Here is a 15,472-nt window from a genome sequence, read left to right as displayed (position 1 = left end):
CCACAGATGCCTACACCAAAAGATCAGTGATTGGCTCATATCGCTGTCATTCAAAAAGAGATTCAGCCTCAGACAGATCATCCAATCATCATGCAGAAAAGCTTCCGGGCAAGCTGATAAACGCAACACTGTCCATAGACTCCCAGAGATGCTGAGCATCCGGTGGGCGGGACTAAACCAGCATTTATCCAATGACTCGTCTCGTTTCAGTGCACTGGGACAACGGGCTCTGAACTCTCTAGACGCCCAATGTCCGCGCTGCAGACGCTCAGCGTCCACACAGTTTAAAGCACAGCGAAGCTGTGGGAATGAATGAATGAGAAGAGAGTCGTGTCGTAACCAGTAATAAGAAGCTGATTCGGAACAAAAGCTGAGCGCCGTTCTCCGTGCATATTTAGTCAATGACATGTCCACACAATTGTACATACACACATATTTGATCACTTACTTTTTGACATTTTAGGGGAAGCTGAGCTTCCCTTGCAGTCTTAGAGCAATCGCCTCTGGTTCTCTTGTTCAAATACACACTCATTGTGATCTTCAAAGCACATCCAGTCGTAATTTAAATGTATCATCAAATGCACTATAATAGGAATATCTATATTGGAGGGGAAGCTAAGCTATCTTTGTTTGACACACTGAAAAGGATCAAATTATTTCGCTTCATAAAACTCAAGTGGGCTGGTCTGAGCCATGAAACTCCATGGTTCACACTATTGCCCATTAGCCCTCCTCGCTGTTCATGAATATTCTCCTGTGCGTGAGAAACATCTGTCCTGGTCGGACGAATGACCTGAGCCGCAAGTGACTATATTTTAGTCGGTGAGACTTTGTTTGAAGAGAGTGAGTCAAGTTTATTTGAAACTTTGAGTCAAACCAGCAGCCGAGTACAAACAATAAGAAAACAGAATCGCGCCAAGGCTCAAAAGCGCTGTCGTAGTGTTTTCTCATGAACACACCTCAACTGAACCTGCACTCGTCCTCATTATAGTCAAATGTGAGGGGGGGGGGGGGGTTGTATTTGCTTCAAAGCGCAAAATTTTGAAGCAAAGTTTGCCAAAACATTACCACTCACAACAAGGGGCGTCATTTGCACGTGAACTTGTTTATTACATTGGTTGAAATGAACTTAACTGTTATTGTGAAATATTTGTCGACAGTGCCATACAAATGGGGGAGAACATTTGTACATTATCCAGAGATGAAAGTGGACTTTCCTGAAAATTCCGGGAAAAATATTTTGTGTGTGTGTGTGTGTGTGTATATATATGTATATATTAGAGCTGTCAGTTTAGCGTGTTTTTATTGGCATTAATTTAAATGAATTTTAACAGGATTCAAATTTTTTTCTCGCGAGATTAACGCGGCACACGTCACAAGCGGATGTTACGTTGCTCTATAAATACACCAGAAACAAAACAAGCGCTGCAGAAGTCCACGCCCATGTCTGTTTTGCCAGCGCGAGACACCGAAAATGGATACTTAAAGAGTTTATGAATGGAAAGTTTACTTTTAAAAAGTTGCCAGATTGCTCCACTGACAAGACCAAAGTTGCCTGTATCATACAGGTATACGATGTATGCCACTGACGCGATTGTTACTTGTTTGGAACTATTTTGTGTGGAAGGTTACAGTGTTCTGTGTCCATATAAATACCAGTATGCCACTGACGCGATTGTTACTTGTTTGGAACTATTTTGTGTGGAAGGTTACAGTGTTCTGTGTCCATATAAATACAGCGGGTGGAGCTTCTCTGTGTTCGTCTGACAGTGACAGTGCGCTGCTGTGGTAGCGACCTAGCGAAAATCAAACGTCTCCAGTGTTGTCATCGAACCAAGTGTAGTCATCCGAAATGAGGTCTACACAAAACCGTAGAGAGACTTCCGCGCAAGAAGGACCAACACAATCAACATAGCCTGACTGTGTTAGGGGGGGTGGAACCCCCCCCCCTCCCTTGCAGAATGGTTTGCCCCAGCAGCACCGGGGGAAGTGCGTGCGCTTGTTGTACGGCCGGCAGTTTGGAATACAGAGGCACATAACGAACACTGGTGTCCGGTGTCTCGTTATTCTTCAACAAACATACAGAAACAGACTGCTGTGTTCAAAGCAAACTTGAGAAAAACGAAGTATGCAACCATGGTTTAAATCCACTATAGGCTGAGTACTAGTTTACCTTAGATGTGCACTTTATAATGTTATATTGCTCTGTTTTGATTTCATAAAAAAAACTGTTAAAGCAGCTGTTGTGTGACAAAATATTTTTTTCACTGTTGTTGATGGACAGTAACATTGTGTGAGAGATTATGTGTGAATAATTGCTCCAAGTGAAAAATCTTCATGTAAAATTGAAAATCGAAATTGTTATTTCAGTAAATATTTGCATTTGGCACATAGAAAACTGATTCATGATTCCATGTTGATGAGAGCATTAAAATGGGGAAAATAGGACAAAAAATGTAAAAGGAAATTCAGAAATGATAAAAAATGTGTGAGTAATCACGATTAATTTTTTAGTTCATTTGAGTTAATTATGACAGTTGCATCTTTAATTAAACATTTTAATCGTTTGACAGCTCTAATATATATATATATATATATACACACACACACACCTGGCTGATCACGCATGAATTAGTTTACACAAAACGCTATTCAAATACTCGACATTCAATGATTAATCTTCCTTTTGCGTGCACACGTGCACCCTTTGTGGCTTCCGTTCTTGCCGAAATTTCGAAATCTCTGAGATATGGCGAGGCCATGAGAATGCGATGCGAGGGTATTACTGTTGTGGCGATGCCACTCGAGTTAAGCGCTCCTCAGGAGATCGTCCGCTGCTCTCTGCTGTGCGTGCATCAGCGCGAATATATACACAAGCGCGTCTTTTGATTTCAACCAATCAGCGCCAACGCAACCTACGTCACACACGACAAATCGACAACAGCTAAGCTAGCTAGCCGAGACGACACTCGGAAGTCGGACGCACACGTTTTTCTGCCATTCTGTGTTTTTCCCTTTTTGTCCAAATATATTTTTTACAACAAAAACTGTCTTGTCCACGGCGTCTTTGATTTGTTCCACTGGGGTTTAGCATGTGTGTTTTTAAAGAGACGAAAGTTGTTTGGGGACTATTCCCCCCCCACCGTTCTAGTTGAGATGGTATAATCCAAGAGTCAAAGTGCCGCTTGCTACTGTTGTTGCAAGTTGCCATTCGTTCTACTAAAGCATGAGTCAAACGCCATTATTATCATTATTACACAAACAAAAATCTCTTTACTGTTACTAGTGTTAGTGCCTCGATATGGCTACACTCGTGAAAGCAAAACAACGAACTCAAACATGTGTTCGTTCAATGTTGTCAACTAATATCCGGATTCATTTTAGGCAATTTTTCCTCACAATTCTCCGGAGACATTTTCATTAAAATTTGAAAATCCGGAGGACTTTCATCTCTGATCAAAGTAAATACTGTATGTGCAATTTGCATGACAAAATATAACAAGAGAAAAGGTGTCCGTAAAAAAAAAAAAAAAGGAGCCTTTTGACTGAAAAGTTAAAAGGACAAAGGGAAGTGACATCCCTGTGCACGCATGTAGGTGAATGGAGAAGAACGCAACACAGTGGTAAGAGTCCAGGCAGAAGAAGAGAAGAGGAGCAGCTCCTATGTTGTGGTGCTTTCAGTCCGATTCAGGACTTTCTTTGGTCTTCTCTCTCTACCGCCGACTTCGACCAACTCTTACACTTTAACTCACAAGGTGCAGTCTTCTATTCAAGGCGAGGCATTTCTTGGGGAGGGGACACAAAAAAATGGCAATAGTTTCAATATGGGCTCGGTACTAGGTAAAGAAAAGACCACGAAAAACACGCGAGATGGTGAAAAGTCCATTTCTGTCAAACGCTCGGATGCCTGAACAAATTAAAAACAATACTTACTTTCATCGTCACTGTCTGCGGTGTCGTGCTGAAAGAGAGGATCAAAATGACAGTGTTAAATCATCCCAATTTCATTTTATCGTACACTACGCAGATTAAATCTATTCTGGTATGATTTAATTAAAGCTGCAAAAAAGGATGAATGGGCGATCGCAACCCCTTTCTCATGGCAAAGCCTCGAAAAAAAGCCTCTTTTATACTAGCCAGTGTTTACATTCCATTTCGTGCCAACACAAACACCGCACTGCAAATGCTGGCTAACCAAGTAAACAATCTTGAACTAAAGCAGCCAGATTCACTCCGTCATCATCCTAGAGCAGGGGTCCCCAACCTTTTTTGTCCCACGGCCCGGTTTATGTCAGACAATATTTTCAGGGACCGTCATTTAAGGTGTGGCGGAAATAATACAACAAAATAATGCTGCATGAAACTGTGGTGTTTTTGAAATATAATAATAAACACAATGAGCGTCTACAGGGTGACCCCAAAAAAAACGGTATCTGGTATGGTATTCTGGTAGATTTCGAAAGCCATCAGGGAGGAGATGAGAGCCATTACCAATTCAGTCTGTAAGAACGTCATGGACAACTTCGTGCTGCGCCTCAAGAAATGCACGGAGCTGAATGGAGGCCATCTAGAACATATGCTGTAGAACGGAGAAAAAAAGGCCAAAGACCCTAGTGTTTTGATGTGATGTTTTGAATATAATAAACTAGTTATGGCCAAAGTTTCATTTCATTCGGACAAAACACTAAGAAACGGGGCCTAATTAGAGTTGGGGTCCGTTTTTTTGCCCGCAACACCCTGATCGCTATGGTAATGTTTAATGCCTTCAAAATACAAACAACGCAAATTCAAAGTGCATGAAAATGACGACTCACCACAGCCCCGAGCTTGATTTTCTGTAACCAGACGGTCCTATCTCGGGCTAATAGGAGACAATGACACCTCAAGTGTGTGGTTTATGTCCAGTCTACTTCGTAAATTTGTTTTAGTCGCCGTTGCTGCACAAAACCCCCACCTCACACAGGTCGGATGTCGGAAATAGCAACAGTGCTATTGTAGCGATCTCAGAGTATTCAGCCATAACTTTAATCCAGTTGTCTTTGAACGTACTTTTAAGGCCGCTGTCATTTGCGATCTCCAGCAGTTTTTTTACTCATTTTGCGAGCTCCGGCGTTTGTTTTTAGCGTAATCGGTCACGTGACGGAGAAGCGTGGCTTGACGTGTGTCAAGCGTGACACAGACGGATGTAACGGAGAATCCGGTAATTTTTCAAAATAAAACATCTTACGTATTCCGAAATAAATAAAACTGAATTAAGGCAAGTTCTTTCTGTGCGGCCTGGCACCAAATGCCCTGCGGACCGGTACCGGTCCGCGGACCGGCGGTTGGGCACCACTGATTTAGAGTACTTCAACGGAGCAAAACGTAACCAGGAACAGGGAAAGCAACATTCTGGACCACTGCTACTGTACACAGAGTTGTACTGCTCTGTTGCCCATGCACCTTGGGTTTCATCTGATCACTGCTTCATGCGCAAAATGGAAAGGCCGATCCCCCCTCCGTCCACGAGGAGGCTCTACTGAACTGAAACGATGGATCTCCCCTTTTTATTTCAATATTGGAAATGGAAAAACAGAACACAAGCCTTTATCCGATCTTCTGTGTACTTATTTAACACGAGTCACTGCAGCAGCCAAAGAGGTAACACTCTAAATTGTCCCTAGGCGTGAGTGTGAGCACGGATGGTTGTTGCAACCGGTTCAGGGTGTCCCCCGCCTACTGCCCCAAGACAGCTGGGATAGGCTCCAGCACCCCCCCCCCCCCCCCCGCGACCCTTGTGAGGAGAAGCGGATCGGAATTGTTCATCACATCTCCGTCTCTGCCATTAAAAACCCACCTCTTCATCACCACAGTCTAGGTCGGGTAGATCATCACCTCCCATGCTGTTCATCATCTAGAAACAAGACAATTCCATTTATGTGTGCGTGTGTGTGTGTGTGAGTGATCTAGAGGCTGTTACCTCTGAAAACTTGTCAAAACTGTTTAAGTCTTCATCTGAGTCGTCTTCCCAATCCTTCCAGTTATTGAAGTCCACGCTGAGGCAATTGCTCTGAAAGAGACAAACGTCTTTAGGGGGGAGGGGTGTTGAACAAGATGCAATTATTATTAAGGGGGCCTAATTAGGCCCCCTTAATAATAATCAATACTGTATAGACAGCGCTTACGTACTTTGCTCCATATATACGTAGCAGTGCCTCTCCCAATCAATACTTATGAATGCCGCCTTACGAGAGAACCACAAGCATCATCAGGGACGTCAACGCCGCAGCCGTATTGGATGTGACAAAGTAAAGTGTATTGTCAAGATGTCTCAGCCACGTGGTGCTTGGGGCATTTCAAGCAACAATTCACTCAACTACTATTGAATCAGTGCCATATCATCCAAATACAGTGGCCACATCCAATATGGCGGATGTGCTGACAAACCACATCGACCGGGCCAACCATTTCAACAAATGTCTATTGCGGAATTGAAAAGGAAAAGAACCTGCGTCATGATTTTAGATGTCGAGAGTTTGTGGCTCACATGGAATCTTTTATGAAATGGTGTGAAAGGCTCCCTCAGTGGGCAGTGCTTAGCTCGTCGACCTCACAGTGCGGAGGTTCAATTCCAGCTCTGGCCTCCCGGAGCGGAGTTTGCATGTTCTCCCCGGGCCTGCCTGAAGATGGCTGGGATAGGCTCCAGCACCCCCCGCGACCTTTGTGAGGATGGATGGATGGCTCCCTCAGTTGCAGACACTAATGTAATATGTCCCTCCGCACTTGCTGTAGTTACGCCCCACCACAAGCATCTTGGTGGGTGGGCCGTGCCCCTGATGTTGACGGGTCTGCTCTATTTAATGTAACTTTTCATAATTGGGAAGAATTTGTGTCTTTGATCTGTGTTATCTTACCTGTGTGCATGTGTTGCCACAGCATTGGTGTGTGACCATTAGTTATTTGAAGGACTGTCACTCCCTAAGTTGATGCTAATTTAGCATTTGAATGAGATTCTCCACCGAGTTTATAATTTGCGCAAGCGATGTTTTATAAATGAAGCATGCAATGTGGGTAATTGTTGTGTGTTTAGTATGACAGTAAACTTCGACTAGGGCAGGGGTGTCAAACATACGGCCCCCAAGGTGGTTTGATCCGGCCCACGGGGTAATTTAAAAGTTTAAAAAATGCATAAAAGACACGGAATGAATATTTTTAATAAGGTGCAATTCATGGAGTATCTGCTAGGGGACACACTGTTTTGTTCAGAGTAAAAGACAACATTGTTTTGATCACAGAAGAAGACAACAGCAGCCTCAGTATGTCACCGAGATAGACCCAACACAGCAGACGCTATCAAGGACATGTGCATACTTTATTCTTTACATGTTTAATAGCACTCTCCTTAGTTTGTAAAATGTAGGCAGGGATTACATTTTGATTTTATATACACGTGTAAATGGTTTAAAAATTCCTTTCTTTATAAATCTCGTAAAAAAAGTAAAAGTGCATTACGATATTTTTCAATACCAATTAGTTGTTAAAGTTGTGTGCCTTTGTACAATCAGTGGGATCAGTTGCAATGCATATATGTGAATTATAAAAGTAAATTGCAATTGCTGTTTATTAAATGTCAACATTTTCCGAATGTTCTTGTGCTTCTTTAGACCAAAACAAAGGAAATACATTATTTTGGTTATTTATAGCAGAGTATGGTATAATTTTAATGGTCCGGCCCACTTGACATCTACCGAGGCCGTATGTGGCCCAGAATGTGAAATGAATTTGACACCCCTGGACTAGGGTGTCAATAACCATCTTAAAGCAAGCACAGCAACGGCAGAATCGCATACGCTCCAAGTTTGCCAAGCGAGCAACATGGCGCATTGAGTACTTTCACAATGTCGGCAACTTGTAAACGGGGCATGCCATTCAACACATTCATTTTTCTTCGATTATACTGTTTTAAAAATCAAGAGAAGCCAAAATCAAGATTAGAATATAATTTTTGGTTAGTCATCCAGCTCTAATAACTTTAGCTTTTGAGAAGCAGTTTTTACTTGATGATTAAAATTGTCAACAAAGGATATATAAAGGTCTCTGCTGACCCCGGAACAGACGAATTTCCTCATTTTCATGAGGAAAAAAATTAACCTCTCCAGGGATCCCACTCTTCCACTTGCTTTTTATTTATGGACCTTTTAATGACTTTTGTGGACCAATTTAGACATTTTTAAGGACTTTTTCTCCATTCAGCGGGGGATTCATGGTGGATTTAATGCCCGCTCAGCAATACACGGCCTGAACAGAAAGCCACATATCACTGAGCTGGTGTTCAAATCATTGCTGCCAAAGGAAGGGCACATCTTTATTTTTAGGGGCAATCACTTAACCCTTTATTTGACTTACTGTATGTCAAATTTTCACTTTGCTACCTGTATCACAGGTAGGAAAATGAAAAAAAAACTTTTTAATTAATTCTCAGATAAAACACACAAAGAAAAATTTAAATTGAGAAAATATAAAACTTCAATTTATTTTCGAATAAACACAACTCTAAGAACAGAGCTAATGGTCATATGGGTCACCTGGACAGGGTTTAGAAAAATCAGGTTTCACTAACAGTAGCACTGATTGCCCATCTTAGCAGTATCCAGTATACCTGAACAGCTGAAATGCATGTCAGAAGTCTAAATCCCAAATGGTCCAACCCTATTATTTTCCCTCATATCACCTTCAATGATCAGACATGTTTTATAATGACAAATATGAAACTGATATGACAATTAGGGAATAGCAGACAGTGATTTAGTTTTCTCCTCAATCTCTTTTGCAAGTTCTTGGAGATCAATTTTCTTCTGTTTTGCTGTGTGCCTCAATGCATTTGACTTGTCCAGGAGGCTATGACAAGTTTTACCTCTCACGGAGATGCCCTTCATTGCCAATAATTTTGCTGACCCAAACACGGAACTCCGGCTTCTCCAGCCACGCCACTTGAAAATAGCATTGTCCCGGAATATTTGTAGCGACGCCACTCGAGCGAAGCGCGCCTCAGCAGTCGAAGGTCCGCTGCTCTCTGCTGTGTGTGCGTTCGTGCCAACATGTACGCACGTGCACGTCTTTTGGTTTCAACCAAGCAACCGACGTCACAAATCAAATACACTTTGATCTACGACAACCAAAAGCTAGCCTAGCCGAAACAACAGCTAAGCTTAGCTGACGCACAAGGCACACACAGCAGAGAGCAGCGGACTATCGACTGCTGAGGCGCGCTTCGCTCGAGTGGCGTCGCTACATATTTGTCTGTCACTTGTTGAGATCGATAAATTTGATGAATAGATTTTTCCAGAAAATACGGTAATTGTTTGCCGAGCCGGCAACCAAACCATCCATTCACTGCCCCAGGATGGCGTCAATCTATTGTTGTTTCCCGGAATGACCCGAAGTGATCACGTGATCATCTTCGGAACTAATCGGAGACGGCGAAAAAGCAGAGCGGGTACCAGGTCCTGCATGTTCCGACAAAACTATGAATTGGAAGGGTGGGGAAAATGACATACACAAATGAAATAAACACCGCAGGTTAATTTTGATGGATTTTTATGGATTTTAGAAGATTTCCCTGAAAATTATGGACAATTAAGAACATAATTGTATTATTTCTTTTTTTATTGATTTTTATGAACTTTATGGACCCATACGAACCCTGCTCTCAGGAAAACCCTATCAGGCTTCAAGCAGCATGCAGGAGCAAATTGCATTTTAGCGGTTGCACTGTACAATGAAAAATAAGTCAAAGTGACCAAGCGTTACCCTCGTCTTATCTTTGGTCAGTCGAGGCCACGCCTTCCCAGTCTCCACTTTTCGTAAACAGCATAACACAGACCTGTCTGTGCGTCTGTGTTTAGATTCCTGCGTCAGGAGAAAGACATGGGCTTCAAAACATTCAAAATATGGTCCAACATCCACTCACGACATCAAAGTGACACACTCACTTTGGGGTCAATCTCCCGAAAAAGTTCCACTACATTCTGATGTTTGATGTTATTCGTTCCGCTGGCACAGCTGTGTAAGGATGACAACAGACTATTATAAGAACAGAATCAAACAAGACATGAGCAACACTTGACCACGAGTGGAAACGGCTCACCTGAAATCAAGTTTAGTCTTGTCAAAACGGACATGCACGTCTTTACTGTCTTCCACGCAGAACTCTATAAAGACAGAGTCCCGTCTGTCGTACCACTTGGCTGTTGCAGGTTGCCTAAATAACACACACACATGCACACATACACACGCTTCTGAAACCTCAAAACAATTGAGTTCACACGTGTCTAATCGGTTCTTCATAGGCACATACAACCCTTTTTCTCATTTGTTAATGAGCCAAAGCAACGTATGGTAGCGCTAATAATACAGTAATCCCTCGCCACTTCGTACTTCATGTTTTGCGGCTTCAATGCTTCACAGGTTTTCCAAAATACTATTTTTTTTAATGTCTTTTTTTTTTTTTTAATACAGACGTTATCGGCAGCCCTATTGCGAAAAGACGTGTTGTTTCATAATGATGCACGAGAGAGAAGGTTGTGACATGACTCAGACGCTTTGTACATGCCTGTACTGTCCTGTCCATGCCACGGGCACTCAAACAAGGCGCGTGATTGGTTAACGGCATGACATGGACCAATGAGAGCACGAATGGATTTATCCGGTGAGCTGATTGGCTGCACATCATGGCAGCTTGACCCAGCAAAATGCTGGGACTCGCCAGTCTCGTGCAGGCCGTTGACTGTCTTGCATGCTTATCTTAGTGTTGTGTTCTTGATAACTTTTTTGGATTATATTTATTTATATACTTTTTGTTCTACTTTCTCCCTTTCACAATTTTGCTGCTGTAAATTGGGAATTTCTCCATTGTGAGACAAATAAAGATTTTCTTGTCTGATCTTATCTGATCTTGATCGGGTCGAGGAGGGTTCCTGGCCCGGTTAGTTGTGTTTTAAACACGTCACAAAGAAGACAGCTCAGACGAAGGCTGAAGTGACATTTGAAACTGTTAGCTTTGGTAAGGGTTTATTTCTTCACTAAAAAAGACCACTGTCAGACACAAAAGTAATCTTAAAACTATTTCAACTCATAAGACAAAGGAACGTCATAGCGCTACCCATCACCATGTATGTCTCCAATTGTTTGTCCAAGCTGGTATGCCGATGTAGCTGAGAGGTCCGCTTGTTGCTAAACATTCATACAAACACATCAATCTATGTATACAGTATTATGTCATTATTATTTTTTGCGCTTTTATTTAGGTGAGTATTGATTTGATGAGCTGGAAAAACAACCTTTGTTTAGCCAGGGTACCTATTTTTCATTCCATATTTCAAACAGATCACCAGTAAACAAGAAAATAAGGAAAGCTTGAACACTGTACTGAAAGGCCTACTCTCATTTTAGTCACAAATGTACTCATGTCAGGGATGTAGCTCAAGTATAACCTAACAAGGCAAGTACATAAGTTTTCGCAAAATTTGGCTCATCAAAATTAAATACCAAATTTGAAGAATGGCTGAGCCATTCTGACACGTGTGTCCTTTTTTCTTTCATTTTTAGCGGACATTCTAAGATTCCTCAAATTAAAAATGACATAGAAAATTGTATATATATATTAGAGCTGTCAGTTTAGTGCGTTTTTATTGGCATTAATTTAAATGAATTTTAACAGGATTAAATTTTTTCTCGCGAGATTAACGCGGCACACGTCACAAGCGGATGTTACGTTGCTCTATAAATACACCAGAAACAAAACAACAAGCGCTGCAGAAGTCCACGCCCATGTCTGTTTTGCCAGCGCGAGACACCGAAAACGGATACTTAAAGAGTTTATGAATGGAAAGTTTACTTTTAAAAAGTTGCCAGATTGCTCCACTGACAAGACCAAAGTTACCTGTTCTTCTCTCTCTCTGTATCATACAGGTATACGATGTATGCCACTGACGCGATTGTTACTTGTTTGGAACTATTTTGTGTGGAAGGTTACAGTGTTCTGTGTCCATATAAATAGAGCGGGTGGAGCTTCTCTGTGTTCGTCTGACAGTGACAGTGCGCTGCAGTGGTAGTGACCAAGCAAAAATAAAACGTCTCCAGTGTTGTCATCGAACCAAGTGTAGTCATCCGAAATGAGGTCTACACAAAACCGTAGAGAGACTTCCGCGCAAGAAGGACCAACACAATCAACATAGCCATTAACTCCTTAAACAGTCACTGACGTAGTCACTCTTCTTGTACTACAAATACTGCTACTGGTTACTCTAAAATGGTTCAATGATTTGTTGTCTACGATGATACTAATGCAGCGTGTTATACCGGAGACAAATTCCTTGTGTGTTCTACATACTTGGCAAATAAAGATGATTCTGATTCTGATTCTGATAGCCTGACTGTGTTAGGGGGAGTGAACCCCCCCCCCCCTCCCTTGCAGAATGGTTTTGCCCCAGCAGCACCGGGGGAAGTGCGTGCGCTTGTTTGTACGGCCGGCAGTTTTGAATACAGAGGCACATAACGAACACTGGTGTCCGGTGTCTCGTTATTCTTCAACAAACATACAGAAACAGACTGCTGTGTTCAAAGCAAACTTGAGAAAAACGAAGTATGCAACCATGGTTTAAATCCACTATAGGCTGAGTACTAGTTTACCTTAGATGTGCACTTTATAATGTTATATTGCTCTGTTTTGATTTCATAAAAAAAGATGTTAAAGCAGCTGTTGTGTGACAAAATATTTTTTTCACTGTTGTTGATGGACAGTAATATTGTGTGAGAGATTATGTGTGAATAACTGCTCCAGGTGAAAAATGTTCATGTAAAATTGAAAATCAAAATTGTTATTTCAGTAAATATTTGCATTTGGCACATAGAAAACTGATTCATGATTCCATGTTGATGAGAGCATTAAAATGGGGAAAAATCGGACAAAAAATGTAAAAGGAAATTCAGAAACGATAAAAAATGTCGAGTAATCACGATTAATTTTTTAGTTCATTTGAGTTAATTATGACAGTTGCATTTTTAATTAGATTAAATATTTTAATCGTTTGACAGCTCTAATACACACATACAACATGTGTTGCCTTCATTATAAGGCTTAAATAAGGCTTTTAATTTTTTTACGGCTGCAGACCTTTTTTGGGGGGGTCCAATATGGCTCATTCAACATGTTGGGTTGCCGACCCCTGTCGTAAAAACATACATTTTATTCATCTAGCGCTGCAAGTAGAACAATTGAACGGACTGAACACCACCGACAAACTCATAGTGTAGTAGTCAACTATAGTTAATAAAATATATATTCCCATGAAAGTTAGTGTGCGTTTGCTCCGAGCCAATCCTGACACTACGCTTCCGCTCATTAAGCATTGCCCCTTTTGCCTGGCACATGCGTTGACATTAGCTTGAGAGCTAAAGCGAAGGAAGACATGTGAAAATGAAAACGAAACTACAGCAAAACACAACTTTATGGACATTTTTCCTGAGGAGGGAATGCTGTAATTGACCAATCGGGTTCACTCACGAAAGGTTGTTGATTTATACAAAGCATATATTGTGTTTTGTTTTGTTCCGACAGGCACGTGTGTTTCGAATGAAAACACGGATGCGGCTAAATCATGTGTTAGCTCCATTCAGCTACGTGACCCCCGAACGTACGCCTAGAGTAATGGTGTCGGCAATGGCGCCTACATATTAAACAACAGACTTACATCTTCACTGTGTTTCCAAGATAACGTCCCTCTTCAAATCGCGATATCGACAGCAAGCGCTATATGGATCGTCGTCAAACCAAGCAAAAAGATTAGTGAGACATAAATTGCTAACGGGATTATAATAAACCTGTCCAAACATCGCGCGGTTTGGGTGTTCTCGCGTGATGTGCGAGTTATGTTGCTTCGCGGATTTATATATGAATGGACTAACAATAGGCCCCTAGCCGTTGAAGTCAGAGGGCAGCCGTTTTACGTTGCCACGGTTCCTGGCCACTCTTGATATATTTTTGCTGAAAACACTTAAAAGTGCGTGTTTTACGGAGGATCTCTGTATGTAGTCATCAGAGCATCTACAAGAGAAAGGTCACCGTTTGTAATCGATCAATCAGGCTCTATTATCTCGGTATGATGAATTGTAACCGACATAGGTTGAGTTTACATTTGACTGCGAATTTTGTTCCAACAGGCTTTGCTCTCATTTTGCTTTTCATTTCATTGTTAATGGTTCTGAGATGGTTCTCACCGTTATACTTTATGAGAGGAAATTTAAAATCGCATCCTTACGGATTAAATGTGTATGTAGCGCTTCTGCTAACCTTATGTGTACAATGGTATGCCATACACACTGGTGTTTTCGCCGTTGAGAAAAAAATTAGAACCCCGCGGAGAAATCAATGTATTCACTTAAGCGGTTGGCAACGTAAGATGGCAGTTGAGTGGCTTCCCTTTTCCCGGTGGCCAGTTCGCGGCATAGTCGGTCCATTCACATAAAAGTCCGTGTTCTGCTTTCTTGGAAAGGAGGAAGTTGTAGTTATCCCACCCGGATTGTCTCATTTCCGACGTCAAAGCCTTAAAGGCAAATGTAAACAACACAAAACTGATTCCGGCAAATTGTTACTTCTTCTTGTTTTAAAATATGGAAGTCTGGAAGTCAAAAATATTTTGACTTCCAGACATCCTTTTCACAATTTCCTTTATTCACGTAAATAAAGCAATATCTCATGTTGAATGCATTTCATTCGTTTCACCAAATAACATGCAGGAGATTACGTCATCTTCATTCACTCAGACAGCGAACTATGTTAGATAACATGGTCAGCACTCACAATGGTACAAACAGTTAGTTGTAAGATACATTTTAGCCCTGTTAAATTTCCACCCCAAAAAAGCAACAACTTTGTGCTCGTTTGGCACCAGGGACAGTGCTTTGCTTAGCATGTTTCAGTTTTATCTTATCTCCAGCAGGTGGCAGTAGAGGGCTACCATTATGCACCTGTTGCTCGTCATGCAGATCATTATCTTTCACCTGTTATAAGAGACACTCACGACGTCACCAATCGTTGGATAATTTGCCTTTCTCATATCCAAGTGCCTATTTTCTTGACCTTCGTCGTTCTCGACCAGGCATCGCCGGGGTTTGTATTTCTTGTTTGTTCCGCTTTTGCCTTGTTCTTATTTATAGTGTTACCCTCTGGTTGTTTTGGTTTTTCTTGTCTTGTCGTTACAAGTGGTTTTGCGTGATTAATTTGCTTTGCTTTTCGCAAGCGCTTTTGGTTAGACTCGTTTTTATCCTGGGTATTTTGTTTCTGGCGTTTTGTTGTACTTTGTTAGTCTTGTGACCTTATTTTGAAATTAAACTTTTTTTTTTTAACTCCATTTTATCCTTGTCTGAGTTTGTGGAATCCACTCCTAGTCCGGAACCACAACAGTGTTTATAGTTGGTGCTTAACATCTTACGA

General features: G+C 41.6%; 1 protein-coding gene across 1 annotated transcript; it reads right to left on the bottom strand.

Moving 5' to 3' along the window:
* Positions 1-1,085: 1,085 nt before the first annotated feature.
* Positions 1,086-13,875, bottom strand: ptges3a (prostaglandin E synthase 3a (cytosolic)). The gene is made up of 8 exons (XM_086128007.1): positions 13,731-13,875; positions 10,127-10,240; positions 9,972-10,041; positions 9,790-9,888; positions 5,960-6,049; positions 5,837-5,893; positions 3,934-3,961; positions 1,086-3,785 (listed from the first exon to the last, which is right to left on the bottom strand). Coding segments are annotated over exons 1-8 (480 nt in total). The 5' UTR covers positions 13,733-13,875; the 3' UTR covers positions 1,086-3,765.
* Between the last annotated feature and the right edge of the window lie 1,597 nt (positions 13,876-15,472).

The sequence above is a fragment of the Hippocampus guttulatus genome, chromosome 1, assembly GCF_054856545.1.
Source record: "Hippocampus guttulatus isolate MCC_2025c chromosome 1, RoL_Hgut_1.0, whole genome shotgun sequence".
Classification (NCBI taxonomy): domain Eukaryota; kingdom Metazoa; phylum Chordata; class Actinopteri; order Syngnathiformes; family Syngnathidae; genus Hippocampus; species Hippocampus guttulatus.
The sequence above is the reverse complement of the archived record's forward strand: the minus strand, read 5'-3'. Positions and strand labels throughout refer to the sequence as shown.